This window comes from Phycodurus eques, chromosome 9 (assembly GCF_024500275.1).
Source record: "Phycodurus eques isolate BA_2022a chromosome 9, UOR_Pequ_1.1, whole genome shotgun sequence".
Classification (NCBI taxonomy): Eukaryota; Metazoa; Chordata; class Actinopteri; order Syngnathiformes; family Syngnathidae; genus Phycodurus; species Phycodurus eques.
Genome location: NC_084533.1, coordinates 18,315,646 through 18,337,891, shown reverse-complemented (window position 1 = coordinate 18,337,891; position 22,246 = coordinate 18,315,646). Strand labels below are relative to the sequence as shown.

At 39.7% G+C, this 22,246-nt stretch overlaps 2 protein-coding genes across 8 annotated transcripts in view; both read left to right on the top strand.

The window, feature by feature from the left end:
* The first annotated feature begins 168 nt into the window (after positions 1-168).
* Positions 169-8,276, top strand: sybl1 (synaptobrevin-like 1). 3 transcript variants are annotated; one of them, XM_061686501.1, is made up of 8 exons: positions 169-227; positions 621-785; positions 2,542-2,599; positions 2,854-2,991; positions 3,153-3,243; positions 4,944-5,011; positions 5,110-5,202; positions 7,390-8,276. In XM_061686501.1, the coding sequence occupies exons 2-8, from the start codon at positions 640-642 to the stop codon at positions 7,453-7,455; spliced, it is 660 nt and encodes a 219-aa protein (XP_061542485.1). In that variant the 5' UTR covers positions 169-227; positions 621-639; the 3' UTR covers positions 7,456-8,276. The 3 variants fall into 3 exon arrangements, with proteins under 3 accessions (XP_061542485.1, XP_061542486.1, XP_061542482.1); XM_061686502.1 differs by having other exon boundaries at positions 175-304; positions 7,564-8,276; XM_061686498.1 differs by having other exon boundaries at positions 175-304.
* Positions 8,277-9,385: 1,109 nt separating this feature from the next.
* mtus1a (microtubule associated tumor suppressor 1a) overlaps positions 9,386-22,246 on the top strand; it is a 30,106-nt gene continuing 17,245 nt past the window's right edge. For 2 of the 5 annotated variants that reach the window (XM_061686326.1, XM_061686330.1), the window contains exons 1-6: positions 9,386-9,461; positions 9,817-9,911; positions 16,340-18,364; positions 18,581-18,803; positions 19,848-20,066; positions 20,820-20,912. In XM_061686326.1, coding sequence (XP_061542310.1) covers positions 16,418-18,364; positions 18,581-18,803; positions 19,848-20,066; positions 20,820-20,912 — 2,482 coding nt within the window. In that variant the 5' untranslated portion in view covers positions 9,386-9,461; positions 9,817-9,911; positions 16,340-16,417. Of the gene's footprint in view, positions 9,462-9,498; positions 9,912-11,924; positions 12,085-16,339; positions 18,365-18,580; positions 18,804-19,847; positions 20,067-20,819; positions 20,913-22,246 lie in introns of those variants that run through there. The other 3 variants (XM_061686329.1, XM_061686327.1, XM_061686328.1) reach the window with 3 other exon arrangements.

The following is a 22,246-nucleotide window of genomic DNA, read 5'->3' as shown; positions in this document are numbered from 1 at the left end:
CGGGAAAATCTAATTTAAAATTTTCACAGTCGCAAAATCGTGACGCTATAAGTATGCTTAGAAAACGGAAAGTTAACGGATGTAGTCCAACATTGACCGATTCTACAGAGCTATGTGTTTACAAACTGTTATGTGGACTACATTACCCATTAACCCAGTGAATTAGTTTCCGGTCTGGTGGTTTGGGTATTTTACAAAGCAGAAGTCACTCGAAAGGGATTTTCTAGGTGCGGAAGTCTTGTAAAATGTTGGAGTTTTGCGTAAATGTGATTTTTTGAACATCACTTTTCATCAGGGTTTTGCAGTAAGCGTTGCATGTGATTCTATTTTGCTATTGACGCAAATTGGATTAGATTAAATGCGCAACGCCTAGTGTTGTCAACATTAGCACAACAAATAACTAGCCATCCTTGTCATCATAGTTTATTTTTCGTGTTCTTTGTTAGTGTACCTCCGACAGCCAGATGACCCCAAGCAATGTTTTTTTTTGTATATTCACAATGTTATTTGAATGTTACCGCAAGACATTTTCAGTACCAGTTATCATAGAACGTTCGACAGGGACGTTTCAGGTGAAGCAATGTTCGCCTACCTCCCCAAATCCTTTCTTGTGTTGACAGATCCGTGGCAGCTGTTACCATGGCAATTCTATTTGCCGTGGTGGCTCGTGGAACCACCATCCTAGCCAAGCATGCATGGTGTGGTGGGAACTTCCTCGAAGTGACTGAACAGATTTTAGCTAAAATTCCATCAGAGAATAACAAATTGACATACAGCCATGGCAGGTAGGTGTGCATTTGCTCCACACGCATAATGTTTTCACCCTCACCCATAACTTCACGTGGTGCTCTGCAGTGTAAGTTATCTCTATTGTTTAGCCTAAATACTTCCATTTCAATTCAATCGTGTGCTTGTAAACAAAGACAAATCAAATATTTAAGTTTATATTAAGTTAGTTTCGTAACCAGATCTATTTTATTTATATTTTTGCACACGAGGGCAAGGTAGGTCAGTATAATTCCACATAACTGGCTCATTGTCAAACTAAAAATAAAAGCATTTTATCCATCCATCCATCCATCTATCTTCTTCTGCTTATCCGCGGTCGGGTCATAGTGACAGCAATTTAAGCATGGAAGCCCTGACTTTCCTCTTCTCAGCTACTTCATCGAGCTCTTCCGAGGGGATCCCAAAGTGTTCCCAGGCCGACCGGGAGACGTAGTCTCTCCAGCGTGTCCTGGGTCATCCCCGGGATCTCCCCCTGATGGGACATGCCCAGAACACCTCACCAGGGTGGTGTCCAGAAGGCATCCTAACAAGATTGAAATGAATTGGTTACTGCATATGTCAGTCAGACAGAAGAGCTTATTGAGGTCAAAACTACATCCATCCGTCCATTTTCTGAGCCGCTTCTCCTTACTAGGGTCGCGGGCGTGCCGGAGCCTATCCCAGCAATCATTGGGCAGGAGGCGGGGTACACCCTGAACTGGTTGCCAGCCAATTGCAGGGCACATGCAAACAAACAACCATTTACACTCACACCTATGAGCAATTTAGAGTTGTCAATTAACCTACCGTGCATGTTTTTGGGATGTGGGAGGAAACCGGAGTGCCCGGCGAAAACCCACGCAGGCACGGGGAGAACATGCAAACTCCACACAGGCGGGGCCTTGGGATTGAACACCGTTCCTCAGGACTGTGAGGCAGACGCTCTAACCCCAAAACTATATTAGCATGTTAAATATTTATAATATCAGAAATGGTATTTGCATTCGTTAGTACTCTTTTGCACCATAGAGTGCTGAGATATGAGTTTTGAGAGCTGTACATAGTGATAGGTCTCAAAATTGAATTGTATCTTTGTTTTTTTAATCAATTTAGCTTTGTTAACAGATTATATTTGTTTTTTATGTAAAATTTCATTACATAAAATACAAATAAGACATTTACGTGAAAATGAAAAATTTGAATGAGAAGCAGAGAAAATAATAAATATCATACTTTCTGCCCATTTTCACTGGAAATATTTACATTTCACATTTAAATAACCCATTCAGAAACACTTCCATCATAATTTTTACACTGAAGTTTATACATATCGTAATATATACCGTTACCGTGAAGGAATTAAATTTATACCATGTTATGAATTTTAGGCCATATCGCCCAGCCCTCAGTCTCCGTTTGAAGCAGTTAGTCTATGACGAAAATATGAAAGACTATTTATTTACGTACGATCTTACATGTATGTACATGTACATTAAGGCAAAAGTTTAAACCTTTTTGGCATGGGGAAATATGCTATCTTCCAGTGATATGGTGTATGGATGTATGTGAAATTGATCTGGGTTGCCCGGGATCTCGGCACCCCTAAGCCTCTGAGTCTAGCCCCTTAAACAAATACATTGGCAAGGGAAGAGAGGCTCTTAATTTCTTTCATTGGACAGAAACAGTGCCACTCTTGTTTTCAGCTCATGTTCTTCAACGCAGAGTATCTGGTAGAATATGAATTAATATTCTTTAATACACTTTATCTTTCAGCTATCTCTTTCATTACATCTGCCATGACAGAATCATATACCTGTGTATCACCGATGATGTAAGTATTGGTTCACATCATTATATAAAATTCTGTTGTTTAACTTGCTTAGCATCTCGGCCACTTTGAAAAACTGACATGGAATTAAACACATACAGCTAATGTACAGTATTTGTGACTTTACTAGTTGTTTTAAAAGCTAAAGATGTGTTGATTGGTGGGAAGGTTGCAGTTCTCTCATTTCAGATGTCATTTTACGTGTCTATCTATATGTATATATATGTTTAGTCATATACATTTCTTGTGCGCGAAAGGACTTTGAAAGGTCACGTGCATTCAGCTTCCTCAGTGAGATCAAGAGGCGCTTCCAGACCACGTATGGGTCACGAGCACAAACAGCCCTCCCATACGCCATGAACAGCGAGTTCTCATCGACGCTGGCTGCTCAGATGGTGAATTAGACAAGAGTGCCCTGAGTATTTTTATTCTTCGCTGTTTTTTGTTTGGCTAAATATTAAATGTTTTTGAGTGAGAAGTTGTGTTGCCTGCTCTATTCATGCATGTGTAAAACACCATCATATGGGATCTCCTTTCTTTGCACTTTTCTCTGCAGAAACATCACTCAGACCCACGGGGATCAGATCGTCTGACTGAAACACAGATGCAAGTGGATGACCTGAAGGGCATTATGGTCCGCAACATAGGTGAGTGCCTCGTCAATGTAGAGCGTAGTGTTTGCACAGTATGTACTGTGGCATCCGAAGTTCAAACACAATCCATTCTGTGATGTTCGTCAACCTCCAATTATGTTTTACAGAAAGAAAACACTCAAAATAGGAAAAGTACATTCCAAGGTCAAAGTGTCGACTTCATAAGACCATCATTAACCGTGCAGGGAAAGTTTTTAAATTGCATTTGAACAAATTATCTGTGTGATACTAGATTAACCGCTGTAAACTCTCTTAAATGACTATTAAGGAGGCTGTAGTTAAAATAGTTAAAACAAGTATAGTAGATCACACAAGCAATTATACAAAATAAAAGTAGCAAGCGAAATGTAGCAAATTAACACAAATACACAGGTCAAAGTAAGGCGTATGTTTCATTACAACTTAAGTGACGAATACTTTATCCAAAAAGTGACTTCAAAGGGACATATTTTGCCAAACCAACTATTTATAGTATATGAAATGTTATATTGTCTCTGTGGTGCTTCAGTAAACATAAGAAATATGAATTAAAATCATCCACTCATTCCTGAGTTACAAACATTTTTCTGCCAAGAGACCTGGAATCAGATCATTCAAATTTCTTGAGCTTATCTACGTCACTAGCGAAGAACTCCGCCTTACTTTTCCGCTCCAGAGCCAGCGCTGTCAACATAACAAACACGTGTGCTCTCACAAAGTGGGTCGCCTACACGGAGGAAAGTTAGTGGTCTTAGACAAATATGGACAAAGCAGATACAAAACTGGGTCAAACAGAAGTAGCTGTCAGAGGGGCCTTTTCTGAACACTAGTATGACAAAACCAAGGTGTTTTTTTTTTTTAAAGGGAAACAATTTTATACTAAGTCCATATGACAGAGTCTATGGAAGTCTATCCATCCATCCATTTTCTGAACCGCTTCTCCTCACTAGGGTCGCGGGCGTGCTGGAGCCTATCCCAGCTATCATCGGGCAGGAGGCGGGGTACACCCTGAACTGGTTGCCAGCCAATCGCAGGGCACATATAAACAAACAAGTTCAGGGTGTACCCCGCCTCCTGCCCGATGATAGCTGGGATAGGCTCCAGCACTCCCTCGCTGACCCTTGTGAGGATAAGCGGCTCAGAAAATGGATGGATGGAGTAAATGTAGTGCGTAACTGCCCACCTCTCCTTGCAGTTGACTTCAGTTCAGCCTCACAATGCTTTGGTGGTCAACAATTAGGATGGTCTTTAACTTCTTCAGACTGGTTCTTCTTTTGGATTATTCATCGCAAATCCATAAAAAGCAAGAACGCTCAGGTCTCATGACCCTTGCAGTCTCGTTTTTGTTTGTAAAGAGGGCTCAACCAAAGTATGACAAAAATTCCAAAATATTTATATTTGGTGTGTGGCTTCTGTATGACCCAAAAGTGATTTTCTCTTCTTTTTTTTTTTTATTCTATGATCCAGATCCCAAATTCTGAGGCTGATACATATTAGGATTATTGGGCCTTGGTGGATTGCTGAGCTCTACAAAGCTGTTCTAGTTTAAGATTCATTATGCATAACATAATAAAACATTGACATGTCTACATTAATCTATTTGAATTGGGAATAAAGTGTGTAAATTATTTCCATCCGGAATACACATACCAGAGGCTTCAGTTGTGACATTAAAATTTTGTCCATTTTAAATTATCTCCTCGTCTGCATTACAGATTTGGTTGCTCAGAGAGGTGAGAAACTGGAGTTGTTGATTGACAAGACGGAAAATCTGGTTGATTCTGTGAGTATTTTGTCCTTTTTGTTTTCTGGTGTATACTACATAAGAGCTGGTTATTCATGTAAAGTTGATTGAAAACTCCTTTTCTGTTTTTCATTTAGTCTGTCACATTTAAGACCACAAGTCGTAATTTGGCCAGAGCCATGTGTATGAAAAACCTCAAGTTGACCTTTGTTGTTGTGCTGGTGTGCCTGGTGAGTAACTGCAGGTCTTATGGTTGTTTATGAGATATAATATAATTTTTTTTTTTATTCAAAGTTGATGGTTACTGCTTTGTACGTGAGGTGTTTATGATCCAGGGTGGCTGCCTTTCTTCATGATATTTAAGCAACACTGCACATTTAGAAACGCATGCATTCAAATATGTATGTGGAAGGTTTAAAGATTGATTGACTGATTGATACAGGTGCATATTAATGCAGACGCGCAGGCATGCTACAGCGCAAACAATAAGCTGACATTGGCTGACATCACGCCCTGGGTAGTATCATGGTTGCAATTTTTTCTGGTTACAGATTTTTTTGGAACACCGGCAGACCACACTTTACTTTTGAGACGCTTGAACATATAGTGATGCACCGAAATGAACATTCTTGGCTGAAACCGAAAACCAAGGCCGAAAACAGAAACACTGAAAGAAATTATTTTGCCAGTTATTAGTAAAAGTATGATGCCAAGCATTGCTAGAATTACATTTATGGCTATGACTCTGTACTAACTTCATTAAAAGCAAGGCATTGTAATTCCATCCATCCATCCATCCATTTTCTGAGCCGCTTCTCCTCAGTAGGGTCGCGGGCGTGCTGGAGCCTATCCCAGCTATCATCGGGCAGGAGGCGGGGTACACCCTGAACTGGTTGCCAACCAATCGCAGGGCACATATAAACAAACAACGATTCACACTCACATTCACACCTACGGGCAATTTAGAGTTGTCAATTAACCTACCACGCATGTTTTTGGGATGTTGGAGGAAACCGGAGTGCTCGGAGAAAACCCACGCAAGCACGGGGAGAACATGCAAACTCCACACAGGGGGGGCCGGGGATTAAACCCAGGACCTCAGAACTGTGAGGCAGACGCTCTAACCAGTCGTCCACCGTGCCGCCGGCATTGCAATTGCATTACAAAATGAAAATATTTATTTAGTACTGATATTCCAATGCCTGCGATTGGCTGGCAACCAGTTCAGGGTGTACCACGCCCTGTCCGTTGATAGCTGGGATAGGCTCCAGCACTCCCGCGACCTTAGTGAGGATAAGCGGCTCAGAAAATGGATGGATGGATGGATATTCCAATAATGCACAGAGAGGGCTGGGCAATATAGGAATAAATCCTATAACCATTTTTTTTCATATCAGTCAATACTAATATATATCATGATAGCAAACAAATCACTATTTTTTTTTCAATCTTAAGTGTTCCCTGTTACTCTTAACTTTTTGAATATTGTCTGTCAATAGTTGAACATGACATTGAACATTATACAACTGTAAGACAAGTAAAACATATATTCATAAACATGTATAATTTGACCATGCAAAAGCTTTTAAGTTTTCCAATTCCAATTTAGTGTTTATTTATTTATTCATTAACTTCAATCCCTTATTTTCAACCGTGCTTACTGGTAGCATTTGTTTTGCGATACAATTTGTTTGTTGTTTTCAGATGGGTGGGGGTGCAATCTACTGATTCTTGTCAGACTTTAAAAAAACAAAATAACTCTTCACTGCCGAACTGTTGGGCCATTTCTTGTCAACGATATCATCCATTGATGCCGACATCCAGCCTTCGGCTATCGCCTGTCATTTCTTCTGAGGGAACAGCACTCTGCCACGGCTGCAGCACAGTAGGCTTTAAACATTAGTGCCTGTTGCGTGCTATGCTAATGTGTTGTGTCCGTCAGCCTAACTTGGCACGCTTCTATTGATGTCACACGATTAGTTCGGAGTGGAGCAACTCACATTATTGTTTGCTATTTGTATTGTCTGTCAGAACATGGACGGACCGTTCTAGCCACTAAACAGTGAGACTGAGACACCCGCGGAGCACTCCACCTCGTCGTTGGCGGCCATTCTAACCTTTCTCTAGAGAAGCGCGCGCTGGCCGGGGTTTTTTTGGTTGGGTCATTACAACATGTTGTATCGACCGTTTTGTTTTGGCTCCGTCTTTCAGCCGAAAACCAAAAATTTTCTTCTGGACCAAATTCGGTGGATCACTAACATAAAGGTTTATGTAGCTTTCCTTTAAGGACAGGACAAACAACATCAGAGTACCACTCTATGTCTAAATAAATAGGATTTTCAATGTGTTCTTCTGTTACAATTATATGTCAAAATCTGTTTTATTTATCACAACTTCTTTCTCTCTGCTTCTTTAAGGTGGTCATTTACATTATTGTCTCTGCTTCTTGTGGAGGCCTCACCTGGCCCTCTTGTGTCAAATGAGAAGACTATAGACATAATAGGGCTGATGTGGAAAAGGAGAGAAGCACCTGTTTAACCATGGTTGCCATTGGACAGTAAAATGACACTATCCTTGCTTTACTTCTTTAGCCTCAGTTTGCCTGGATGACACTGCTCCCACTGCTGCTTCTTTGATATTGTACACTTGCCTTCAGGAGAGAAAGTCCCACCTCATACCACCCGAATGGACAGCAGCGAGGTGGTCAACAAGTGATGTCTGTCTGTCTTATTTGTAGCACTGTCACTGCATTTATGTAGTCCAGCCATTCAAACTGAAAACAAAATGCACCATAATGACTTAATTTACATGCTTGTTCATTAATCTGCACTGAAACTTGATATATGGAACCTACAAGCTTCAGAGAAATGATGACGATCTACCAGACACTGTCCCTGGTCCCTTTACAGAATACTAATATTGGACAAAAACATGACAAATAACAAACCAACTGTGGGGTCCAAGGAATATCCAACACAAGTGTTGAAAATCTTTGTGTGTTTTCTTACCAATCACATATATCATGCAGTAAATACTGTAAAACAGAAAACTATTATACATAAAATATACTACACATGACTAATTATGTATGGAATATTAAATATCTGGCATGTGATTGACTGGAATTAGTGCTTCAAAATAATGTATGTGATGTTTTGACTAATCTTGTCATCTGTTATACTTCTATGTCTCTCATAGCAATGCACTTTTCATCCTTATATGTGTTAATATTGTTTATAATCATCTTAGTATTTAATAATTACATTCTGATTTGAAATAATAAAAATCTGATGCTTTTATGGGATTGACGTCTGCAGCAGTAAAACAAACCCAGATTTGCATGTTAAAGAGTTTGAAATATTTACAGACATATAACATGTCAATGTCATTATGACTTAGCTTTCCTGAACAGTTTGTGCTATATGAACTATAAATGACAGCTGGAAACTCTATAAACCAATAAGCAAATAAATCATCCTCCAAACACAAAATGAAAAGAAGACATTTGCAATTTAAAAAAACTCATGAAAGGACGATTGTTTGCTGTGCTGTAGTAGTTTAATTGACGTAACCGATAAGAGACTAATAGTCATTTCATATGGCGTCAAAATTCACACGACTAAAAAGCAAATGCACACGTGTGGAAGCGGTTCGACATGAGTGTCTCGACTCTACATACATGTCGGAAATGGGATGTCATACACTGCCGACACTTCTGATGCTCTAAAATAGGATTGTTGCAACAATCATATTTGTAAAAGTAAACGAACACTATAAGTACTTTGACCTCATCAAGGGCGCGCTCCCGGTGCTTGTGCCTGCTCCCGTTACAGGTACACACTTTGTACTCGTTACCAATATTCCATGCCACTCAAGTATTGTGTCCTTTAATATTCACCCTACAGGTTGCTCTTGTCATTCGCTCGACCTGTGTCTGTTGTTTCATTTATTTACATATATTGAGAATTTCGGTACATAATTCCTCAACAGAAACATGCCGATATTCTCGTGACTGAGAGCTAACGATGCGACAACGACAATTTTGTGCCTTATGTTATTTCAAATTCCAATGTTAGAGGCAGTTTAGTTAATCGATCCAATGTTGTGTTTGTGGCTTCAAGCCAGTTGCTCTTACTGGCGAGTTGTTTAAGTGGTCTGTAGTAATTAAAAAAAAAATAAAAAATTCACTAGTTGCCATTTTTAGCTTTAAATTAGCTCCAAGCTATGGTCCAATTAGGTTTAAAATGGCAGTATATGTCACGAAGCCTTGGGTCAAAGCATGATTTATGGACCAGAAGAGCATTTAGAAGATATTTGTAGCGGAGCCCTATAGACTTTTTTTTGTCTTGATCTATACATAGAGACCACTTGTTGGAAGAAAATCCGTACGTTATGTGTTTGGCAATCGCCTCATGTGGGGAAGCAGGTGCTTAGAATTGAACGTGACTGCAAATAACCTCAACGGGATTGTTTGTAATAGTGGCAATACGTAAGTCAAGGACAGTAATGCCGTTGTGAATTTTCACTTAAGAGCTCACGAGAAACTATTTTTTTTTCTGAAGCTATTGCCTTTGCTGCTAACAGCTTTTTTTTTGGCATGCAGTGGAACATCAAATGAAGGCCGCATTGGCTGATCAAAACATTAGCGTTTCAACTTCCATCATGCAAGAGCGAAAATGACTGTAGCCACAAGTTCACATAGCTACCAGGCACCGCAGGACACTCCTGCATTTTAGACTTCAAGAAATTGTTTTTGTCCGGTGCTTATTGAATTAATGGATACATTTGGTAGGCATTGTCAAAAATGGTGACTTACTGTGCGGTGCTTGACTTCAACAATACAGGTGGAAGAGCCAAGGAAAAAGTCAGGCTGTGGCTTTCACGAATCAGCAGAGCTGAACTCGATTAGTCTGTGTTTTTTCTGAATACTTCATTGAAGGTAAGCTTTAGCACTTTAGAAAAATTAAAACCATGTACAAACATTATATAGCTCCATTTTCAATCTTTACATTGTAGGTCAGTACTCTTACCACAGATTCATAAAATATATATCTTGTGTTGGATATTGGTTGATTGTTGCTGAGGTATTTATAATAATTGTACATCAAAATGCAGGATTCCTTGATTACCATTAGGTATAGTCATTACTGTATTAGCTAAAGTAAGCCAAGGTGTCAACTTCTCCGGGTCAAGTGAAATGGTATAGGTTTTATTTCTGCTTGTCCTCGCACACAGTAAGGCAGTGATAGATGTTTGAATTTTGTAGATATTGTAATTGTTTATGATGGCCACTTTGTGATTAGGGTTGTATAGAGGGGGGGGGGGGGGGAAACGAAAACGAACGAGTCGGTCTATTGTCTTTCCTTTTCTAGTTTAGCTTATTTTTCTGATCTCAACTTAAGTTCCAACATGGCTAACAAACAAACAATGGTTATGTAATCAAAAACTGTCTGGAAAATTTACTTTAATTGCTTGTTTAAAAATAGTTGGGTACATGGAGTGTCTGCCCACTCATTAAGTATGAATTAAAGAACTCTTAATATTTTGTCTTCTATTTCTAAAAATGTGTCTGTGAGCAAGCTTCAGACTGTTGCAGAATTGTGGTATCACACTTTGCCCACTGCAGGGAAATGTGTCATGGCCTTGCGCACAGGTGGATTGGTTGGTTGGTTGAATCTGTGGCTTAAAATAGCAGTTTGGGGCACCCACCCATTCTTACAATGTCTACCTTGGGGTTTTTGTTTGATTCAACCCCTAGTCAGCTTCTGGGGTTGGGGGGTTCGCGGTGGTGGGTTGGGTCGCCAACATACTTTGCCTCCACTGTGTTTTGCTGTAATGTTATGACTGTAGTAAATTTATTAACTCTTTTTGTCTTTGGCATTTTGGCAGTTGCATGCAATGACCTAAATCTTTTTCAGTATGCACATCTAAAAAGGTAAGACTCAGTAATGTCTTGTTGAAAAGTGACTCAAAACATGGCTGACTGTTGAAAGCAGCTGCTAAGGGGTTGTGTTTCCATACAGAGGACACCTTTGTCCCTGTGATGATTTGCCTCGAATCCCCAAGGACATTTCACCCTGAATTTTGGCTTTTGATGGCTAAACCCACATTTTGTAACTTTCTGTCTAATACTGATCTTTGCATGCACCCATGCAAAGACGAAGGGAAGCCATTGTAGCTTGGCTGCACAGTAGATGAGGGGCTTCAAAAGATGCCAAATTGGAACACTAAAAATGTGACTTATTCTCTTTGTAGACAATTTGTGAAACTGTTAAAGTAGAAGTAAATGTTTTAAATTTAAGTGGCTGGGTTTTGGGCTTATTCTGTGTTCAAACACACAAACAAAACATGCTAAAATGGATATTGTCAAAGCAACTGTAATTGGGAAAATAATCATTAAAATGCCTGAATTACCATACTAAAATCAATTAATCTTTCAGTTTCTTAGACTAGCATTCTACACCATGATTTAAACGAGGCCCCTGTCCAGATTAGACTATAGTACGTGGCCCCTTGTACAGATAATGCTTAAATAGCAAGTGTCTTAGGGGTCTTTGACTATGGTGTCACACCGCTGCTGTAGTGTTGGGATCAAGTGTCAAGCAATGTGTGTTCAGCAAGAGGCAGACAGTGACGTTTTCAGTGTAAGATCATTTATAGTCTTGCTGACAAGAGTTGGTTTGCTTGCAAACTAGTGGTTTCTACAATTTAGGATTGTGCAGCATTCCTCTGTGATACTGCATTCCGATCCCCTTTTTACCTCTAAGTTTCTAAAAAGCTGCCTGATCGATTCCCCCATAAAAGGGAGACTTTGGCTGCTTAGCAACAGTGAATACCGTCTAAGCCTGGCAGTTTGTGGCCACTCCCACTGCACTGCACTGGACTCAGCAGGAATGAGGTAACATGTTCATTCTTGGTTAACTTGGATCTGGGCACAGTCTTTGACTCTTACAGTGCTACAATGAGTTGTAGGTAATGTCACCTTTTGACAAAAGGCCCTCAAAGAGAAAAGAGGAGCTAAAAGCAGCTCACAGGGCACTTTAACCCAGGATATGACCTTACGTTTGCACGGTTGACACGAGGAGGGAGCTGCATTTGCACTGGTGCTATAAGTGAGTCTCATAACTACTGCTTGCTCAGTTGGTGATATATAAGACCTTTTAGCAAAAACAGCAATTCCATTTAGTTAATTGTTTAGTGAGGTTTTCTTTTATTTTTGTTTCTTTTTGCAAGGTATCGTAAATCCGGATATTTAATTGTACCGTAAGTAATGTCAGGATTTATTCACACTTTTTCATAAGCCTTCAGGATCAGATAAGATGAATTTCTGCCCTGCCATTTTATTTCCTAATGCAGGAATAAAGTACATTGATCCCATAGAACAGGCCCTACCAAGGTTCAGTGTGCACAGACTATCACCAAAGCATTGTTTGAATTTATAATGCTTTGTTTCTGTGTGTTACCATACCATCAAATCAGTTTTGTGTTGTTGGCATTCATGTTTTTAATGGACGCGGTTATCGGATTAATCATGACCAAATTTTTTATAATGCACACATGGTTGTGGAGAGTGTGCAATGTGATGGATGTGAATTTATTATGTTGAGTCCTTGTAAAATGTGTTGCTTGTTAATAATTTGTAGAAATAGTTTTTCTATAACTTTGTCCACCTCAAACTTGCTGATTACAACAGTAGTATCCCACACCATAATTCTATGATGATTTTTTTTTTTTTTAATGCTGCTCCAATACTGACGTCTTGTTCTTCTTAACCTCAATAATTCTATGGTTATTTTTTTTTCTGTCATTCTTAGCTTGAATAATATAAAACAAATATAATTCTCATAAAGCCCGGTAAATTATATTTTATCAAGTTTATTTGCTGCTGCCCTATGACTGAGAAAATTGAACAGGTTTCCCCATCATGTTGTTGTTTGGATTATGGCACAGAACCATTCAGAACGTTCTTCCTATTAATCAAGAATAGTATTTTCGTATCCACAATTTGAGGTTGCTCAGAATGTATTGGCAAATGAATGAAAAGAAAATCTTAGACAAACATGCTACAGCAAGAACTTTTTAAATATATATTTAAGTTTAATTGAATCTTTAATAATGCACCAGGATATCGGTCAGTCTGTATACTCGAACACTTGAATTTTACTGGTGATTTGATACTTTCCTGTGGTATAAGCCACAGTGGTGCCTTTGTTGTCATAAAAGACTTAAAATGAGACTTCACTAATTGCAATTTGCATCTATAAATATTGAATTTCTTTTGACTCATTGTAGAATCGACTTGTGCCTGCACCCTGTGTAAAAGATGTACTGCTGGTGGCTCTATTCATGCGGCTAGAAAAACCCATGAATAATTTGTTCACCCAGCTACTGTTACAATGGTCAATGTTGATGAGTGCAAACAAATGTCGTTTTGAAACCATAAGCATTGTTTCACAATAATCAGTCTTTTTCTTTCGGCTTGTCCTGTTAGGGGTTGCCACACCGTGTCATCCTTTTCCATTAAAGCCAATCTTCCGCATCATCCTTTCTAACACTGACTGCCTGCATGTCTTCTGTCACTATCTAGCAACCTTCTCTTTGGTCTTCGTTTAGCTCTGTATCCTCATCATCCTTCTATCCACAAAGTCAGTATCTCTCCTTTGAACGTGTTCAAACCATCAAAGTCTACTCTCTAACTTTTGGTCCAAAACAAACCTTGACTCTCCCTCTGAGCTCATTTCTAATTCTATCTAACCTGGTCATGCTCTAAGAGAACCTAAACATCTTCATCTTTGCCACCTCCATCTCTGCCTCCTGTGATGTTTCGTGCCACTGTCTCTCAGCCAGTGTTTCTCAACTTTTATTGAGCCAAGGCACCCATTTTTACACAAAATCCCACGGCACACCACAAAAAAAATTTAAATAATGATCTTGTTTCAACTTACTCACAAATTCACTTGCTCAGTGTGAAATGTGGACTTGCTTAATTAAACGAAAAAGCTGCTATGCTCACAGGAAGTCATGACTTATTCATTTGCATGAATGGCAACAGGTGGATGCACAGGTTTATTGTACATAGATATGTTTGTAGTGCATAAACTGTGGACAGATTAAAGACTCTGTAAAGCAACAAAGTCTTCTAACTTTGACACAGCACAGTAGAGTATTGCTAACAAGATTGCCAAATTTAAATAAAAAGAAAATCGCCACGTTACATTGCTGTGAAAACGTATTTGTCAATTTTCTTTTTTGCAGTTTCCCCATTTTCTGTCAGATAATCAAACAAATATAAGTATCAGACAGATAATCCATGTAAATATAAAATTCACTTTTTAAAGTTTTTATTTATTAAGGGGAAAAATCTATTTAAAGCTCCCTGACCCTGTGTAAAAAAAAAAAAAAAAAAAAAAAAAAAAATTAAAAAAAAGGTAAATGCCTCCCTTTTTAAAACATGAATTAACTGGCTAATCACATTTATTTTTGGGGGGGGAAAGCTGAGTTCATTACAACATCCAACCCCTATTACTTCCAGAACTTCTCAATCAAGAAATCACTTAATATAGAACCAGTCTGACAAAAGTGGGAAAAAAAAGCTGCAACAAAGTGCCATGATCCAAAGAAATTCAAGAACAGATGAGAAATAAAGTAATTGACATCAGTTCTAAAGCTTTAGGATTCCAGCAAACCACAGTGAAAGCCATTATCAAATGGAGAAAACATGGAACAACGGTGAACCGTCCCAGGAGTGGACGGCGTACAGAAATTACCCCAAGAGAACAGAGATGACTCATCCAGGAGGTCACAAAGGAATCCATGACAACATCTAAAGAACTGCCTGCCTTCCTTTCCTCAGTTAAGGTTGGTGTTCATGACTCAACAATAAGGAAGAGACTGGGCAAAAATGGCATCCATGGCAGAGATCCAAGGCGAAAACCACCTACTGACCAAAAAACAAACATGTAAATGTAACGCAGCATTTTAAAAAAAAGAACATCATACCAACGGTCTAAAATGGTGGTGGTTGTGTGATGGTCTGGGGCTGCTTTTCTCCTTCATGACCTGGATGACTTGCTGTGATTAATGGACATTACTGACATTTTTGTAGTCACATCTTATAGCACGAGCCATGGTCCAAAGAGAGCTTTCACACCATCAGAGGGATCTCATTGTTCAAAGGTATCAGTGGAGAAGAAACAAATCCAAGGCATTAAATATACCACAGAACACAGTAAAGCAAGTCATCATCAAATGGAGAAAATATGACACAACAATGACATTACCAATAACTAGATGTCCCTCCAAAATGACGAAAAGATAAGAAACAAGAATATTGGTCAGGGAGGCTGCCAAGAGGCCAACAGCAACATTGAAGTAGCTGCACGAATTTCTGCCAAGTATTTGCTGTTTAGCACATGGGACAACAACCTCCCGTCTTCTGTACGTCTAGCCTATGGTTTTGGGAGGCGAGGCCCGAAGGCTTATATTACAAAGAAAAGGAAAAAAAAAAACACTTGACATCGCCCAATGGCATTTGAGAAAAATCATCAGATGAAACCAAGGTTTAACCCTTTGGCCATAATTCCAAATGGTATGTTTGGTGCAAATACCAATGCTCATCACCGAAAGATCACCATTCTTACAGTGAAGCACGGTTGTGGCAGCATAATGTTTTGGGGCTGTTTTTCTTCAGCAGGGGACGGCACTCAGTTAAGGTGGGGGAAATCCCGAGCCGTTACAAATACCAGTCAGTGTAAACTTTCAGGCTTCTGCTCCAAAGCAAATAGATAAAATGTCAGGAAAACCATACTAGAACATCCGTACTTGATTTAGGGTTAATAAGAGACACTTTAAATGGTGACTCCCATTTAACATAAGTTTGAATGTGATTTAAGTCTCAACATAGCCACACATCCCACGAGCTCTCTCCCCTAACTCCCTAGCTCTTGTCATTGTCAGGCTCTTTGCTTTCCTCTTCCATTTCTGCCTGGAGATGAGCTTTCCTCGTCTCAGTCATCTTCAATCAACAGTTGCTGTAATACCACTACCCCCCTGTAGGTCAACGCCGCCATTGGCTGTAGTTGTTAACCCGGACCAAGACCAATCTGGTGTGAAATACTTAGGAAGAATACTCATTGTTTGGCAAAGTTTCATGCAGGATGCCCTTCCTGACGTAACCTGCATTTATCTGGGCTTCAGACCTAGCCTAGGTTTTGCACTGGCTTGTGCACCCAGTAGAGCAGCATTATTTTACAACCATAGATATTGCATAATACAGTAAGAGGAGGAAAAAGTGTTTCACATTTTAGATGTTGCATTCATGGTTACAGAATGTCTAACAACATTTAAACTTTTTTTTCTCATCTACAGATGTTCATCAGCACACATGATGGATTAGTGCTGCTAAACGGATGTGTTTTCAGAACCTGAAGATACTACTGCCCCTCAATGTTTAATTCGACGTTTAACTTGTCTTACAATACACCACACAAAGACATGCATCTGTGTCTCACTGCTGAAAGCTCTTGCAATAATGTGTCCTTATCTCCGTCACTGGAATCCTCAAACACTATCGCTAATCATAGTGATGGAGAAGCCGGCAGCTCCCTTGATATCAACATGCTGGATTCCTTCCAAAGCAAAGCGTCGCTTGTAAATAACATTCAAAGCACTTCCTTACTAGACGGTAATTCATTCTGTAACACAACTATGAGCCTGTACCAAGCATGCATCCCCACAACTCTCGATAACCATGCGGATTTCTGCAATACAAGTTTGAGTGCGCAAGGCAATCAAGACACAAAGGAGTCTCAATCTTTTAATCTGACCAAGAGGAATGCGTGGGACAGTATTATGACATCTTCCGACTATGCTGCAGAAGGCCAACTGATTTCATGTGAAACCTCTCAAAGGGGATCGATTGAGAATGCTAGCTGCTCCTTGAGCTCTGGTGAAATGGTGTTAAGAAGAAACAGTTTTTGTTTAGCAGAGCAGTCCCCCTTGGTATTTTCTTCCCTTGATGAATCATCCATCTCACCATCTGCAGGGCATGGAGCATTGCATAATGAATCTAATATACTGACCACACCCACCCTGTCAGATTTGTGTGAAAAAAATACTGAGAACTCAGGGCATCCATACCTTGGCATGACTTTCACACTGTCTGATAACTGTGAGCTCCCCGTTGAGGCAGACTCCTTAAGTGTGGCTACATTTCCTATGGTTATGCCAACTGAAAATTATGGGGGTCTTCAGATAACTTTTGTTTGCGAAGACACTCACGATAATAAAAAACAATTGCCATTGCCTTGTGTTGAATCTGAGCCACTGGGACATCTCCTTGGAGGCGTCACACCAGAAAAATGTATCACCTTTGAGCCCAGTCTGTCAACTATACAGGACAGGGATAAGGATGGTCAGACTTCCACACCGGTACTAAACATTGGGGGGGAAATGCTTCCTTCCCTTTCAGAGTCCCTTTGCTCTGAAAATGCATGCAGTCCAATATTATTCCACAACGAACGGCATCATACATATGCCACTCCTACAAAGCACTGTGTTGTAGGACTGTTTCCATCTGCCAGAAAAGTAAAGAAAATGGAAATTAATGTTCCTAAATCAGAATTGAGTTATATAAACTCTAAAGTTCTGACAAGAACTGTGCACAAAACAATTGAGTCAGGATCATCTCCACAGCAGAAACAAATCCAAACAAATGTGCTCAGGAAATGCACTGAACGTCCAACTGGAACTAGCAGAATTAGTCCAAATAAAGTAAGAAATAACAATGCTTTTGTTTCTGTCTCTACTAAAAGAGCAAACAATGCTCAGAGACAAGTAAATTCAAAGGCTGCTCAATTGGCTGTTGCAACCATACTGTCACCTGAGAAGACTCTGGGCAGTGGAAAATGCAATAGTAGCATGTCTACTGCAGCAATGAAATCTGCTCCTGTAGCCCAATGCAGCAAGGCCAGCACAGACACGGAGCAAACCACTTTAAACAAAGTGGCAGACCCTCCAGCTCAGTGCGCTAGCAACCAAACTTTCTACTCATCATCCCTTGAAAAATCTCCCGATAAAAGTTTCCAGAAAGATCAGAAACCAACTCCAAAGAAAAATGCATCAAACAAAATTGAAATCAAGTCAGCTTCAGCTTTGCGTCAGGTCAAGACACGGCCTCGATGTTCATCAGAGAGTTTGCCTTCATCTCGGCCACCCAGGGAAAGGAATACAGTTTCTAAGTTATCAACTCCCATTACAATTTCAAGACATGAGAAACGAACAAAATCAGTGACCCTAAACAACTCTTCTCAGAGTAAACTGACCTCACCGACTGAATCCTCTAAAAGACCTGCAGTAAACTATCCTAGAGAGGTTAATAGGATCAGCCTAGTGGTAAGTAGATGTTTGTCATATGAAAATCAATGTATTTCAAATTACTGTTTATATGAACGTAACTTGTCTGTAAGAGTTGCAAATTGTCTAGACTTGAACATAAAGGGTTCCCTAGGCATCTCTGTGATCTATTTGAGAGCATAGGTTTTGTGTATGTCTGATATATTGATCACAATGGATAAAGAATCTGAGAATCTTACCCCAACCTCTTTGCAGACAGACTCTGGCAGGGCAGGGGCAGCCTCTTCAGAAAACAGCAGAAACCGAGGACAGACATTCCCAAACCAGCCAAGAGGGACATATGTTTCGCATCCTCCCGTTGCCAGTCCTAGGCCTTCTACTCAGTCTATTAGGGAGCGACCAGGAACTAATTGTGCGGTTGATTTCAGGGTGTCGAAACGTGTAGGCACCCCACAGTCCAAGCAGAATAGTATTGCAGGTAAAATAATGCTAACATTGCAAGTGCATTTAAAGGGATTGTAGAAAGGAATAAACGATTGACTTGATTGCTACTGAACAATATTTTGGATAGTTTAGGAACTTCTCCTTTAAGGCCTTTTCACACTGCACAACGCGCATCAAGCCGTCGACTTTCTAATTCTTTGTGTATGTGCTGAGGGGACGGGACAACGGAATGCCGTGGGACGGTAAGTGCAGAGGGCATTTGATGTGACAGGCCCTCGGATCGAAAAAAATTCTACTTGCTATTGGTACTGCGGTCCGAAAGTGCCGATTACTCCCTTCTAGGCTGCTACATCAGCACCTCCAAATATGGGCATGGTCAAACCGGTATGCCGTTGTCCTTGTGCACGGACCTTTCACTGAGCAAGTGCGGTATGAAAAGGCCTTTAGAGGGTGACATTTCCCAGCTTGTATACCAGGGCAACAGCCCTAATAATAATCCCCTGAGTCTGGTTTCTTGTTATTTCATGTGTTTAAACAGCCTCCTATAAGCTTTTCTTTACTCGTCATTTTAAGCGTAGTCCTTGGGAAGGGAAAGGGGTCTTCCTCTGATAAGAAATTATTTAGGGATTTGGAAAAACATGGGAAAGAGGGAGGCTGTAAGTTCAATCACTGCGGTTCACATAGAAACTCACTTTTTAAATGGCACAGTCACTACTGACACACCCGGAAAGGATGCATTCTCTGACTTAAGGGGATATTTATTTATTTATTTTATTATTATTATTATTATTTTTTTATATAAATTTGGCATGTTGTCTCTAGTAGCCTCTATAACATTGGTGTTTTATTTATCTTTAAGTATGGTTATTTAAAAGAAAATTAATTACACATGTTAGGTTTGTTTAGATACTTAGTGCAAAAACATTCCCATTGTCTTAGAATCATTAAGACCTTTAAAAAAGAAATTAAATCATGCATATGATGTTTTAGAAAATGTTTTATTTCAGTCAGGAAAAATGTACCACCAAGCACCCTGGGTCCATCCTAGCAAATGTTTCCCCACTCCATTTCATTGCAGGGAGTAAACGGACTCCAACAACAAAAGAACCAGTCTCAGCAGAAAGTGTCAAGCCCCAACTGAATGTATCCAAACCTCCTCAAACTCCCTTGCGTCCATCTTGTATGGGCCCTCTCCCTTCTCCTGTCTCACGACTACCTCGCAAGACCCTGGTGCCATCCAGGAGCCTAAACAAAGAAAGCATTCATAGTAATCAAGATGGCGCAGCAAGAACACAAGGTGAGTCTATCAGGCTTTACATTGGGGATGTTGTGGTCTGTGCATGATTACTGTATGGCGAAATGAGGCTTATGCTGATTGTTTTCAAGGATGAGATGAGATCAAGTGTTTAATATGAACACTATGTTCAGGGGAAGGGCCTTAATATTCACCCACTTAAAGGCCAAGACTTGGTGAAAATCCCCTGCAGGCAAATCTTTGATAGCTCATCTGCCAAGATGCTGAGGCTTAGCTACATGAAAACAAATATATAGTACAGTTTTTCATACCTTTTTATTATGCCCTTTAATGATCTGCAGGAGCCCTTACACCTTACTTTTGAGTTTTTTGTCAGGGTATTTTAACTGATGGGTTCTTTCTGTGTCCGTCTCCATTGCAATCTGTTTTATTAAAGACCAGTGGCTGGTTATAAAGGACTTCAACAATGTACTTGGATAGAAATCACATATTTACAAACTCTTAGTGACTTAAGGGAATGAAGTGTTAAACTGTGATCTCACCCTCCTGACATGCCTACTCAGTGGATCGTATTGCTTTTGTATCTTTTCATTGCTGGCCGCATTAAAGGGAAATGATGGAATGAACTGGAGGAGTACAATCCAAATAATTTTAACTTGGCTATCAAATGGTAGCATTAACTGATCTCTAACATAATGTCAGTTGGTAATGCTGCTGTTGTACTACAAGGGCTTCTTGTGATGCTGTCACACATGCCATTTCCCAGTTTTTAATCACTCTGTTGCTTGTTGACAGTTTCTGGGTTAGCTGCACATAAACAAACCCCTGTTAAGACTGTTGTACTGAAAGCAAGAGTCATACCAACTCCTGGAAGGTGGACTAGACCAAGTATGATCACACACATGCACGTTTTTAAGTGTCTAGCCTTAAACAGTAAGAGAACCTTCACGGCCGGTGCCCTAACTTTAACTCTCACAGCTGAATACCTAAACCCAAGGTCTTTAATGCATTACCGCTTTAATCAAACCTTATCAATTGTTAGTTCATTGGAAGTGATCGGTTTAAATGTCCATACGATTGCTTAAAACTCACATTGGTCTGCACAATATCGCATGTGCATGCACATTTTCTTTTTAATATGTCAAAGGTACAGTACAGTGAAAAAGTATTTGCCCCCTTCTCAAATTCTTATTTTATGTTTAGATCTTCAAACAAATATAAATCAGAAAAAAGGTAACCCACGTAAACGTAATGGTTTTTAAATGATTTTATTTATTGGGGAAAAAACTGTTCAATGTTATCAGTGTGAAAAAGTAATTGCATCCTCTTCAATAAAGAATTAACTCTGGATAATCATATTTTGGGGAATATTCATTATCACTGACCACGCCCAAGCCTCCTTACTTCCAGACCAGACCAGAACTCACGTAAGTAGAACATGTCTGACAAAATGAAGTCAGGCAAAAGATCTCAAACAGCTGCAAAAAATGCCACAATCCAAAGAAATTAAAGAACAGATGAGAAATGAATTGACATTTGTGTACAAAGGGTTACAAATCCATTTCTAAAGCTTTAGGACTACAGTGACAGCCATTATCCACAAATGGAAATAACATAGAATAGTTGTGAACTTTCGCAGGAGTGATCGGCCTACTAAAATTACCCTCAAAGCTCAATGAGGACTCATCCATGAGGTCAAAAGGAACCCAGGACAACCTCTATAGAACTGCAGGGCACCCTTGCCTCAGTTAATGTCAGTGTTCATGGCTCAACAATAAGACTCCACAGTGGTGTTCAAAGGGAAGAATAACACAGCTGACCAAAAAAAACATAAAAGCTTGTCTTACTTTTGCAACAAAAAACAAAAAAAACCATCTGGTGTAAATGTAACGCAGCATTTCAGAAAAAGACCAATATAACAACAGGCAGACATTGTGGTGGTCGTGTGATGGTCTGGGGGTGCTCTCCACTTCAGGATCTGGACAACTCTCTGTGATTGATGGCTCCATGAATTCTACTCTTTCCCAGAAAATCCTGAAGGAGAATGAGGCTAGATTCAAGTCTTTCTAGCATTTTGAAAACTAACATACTCTCCCTTTAATAAATAATCATTTAAAAGCGGCATTTCATGTTTACTTGGGTTATCTTTGTCTATTTACAGTTGTTTGATAATCTTAAAGTGAGGAAACAAAGCAAAAAAAGTAATTGAGAAAGGAAGCAAA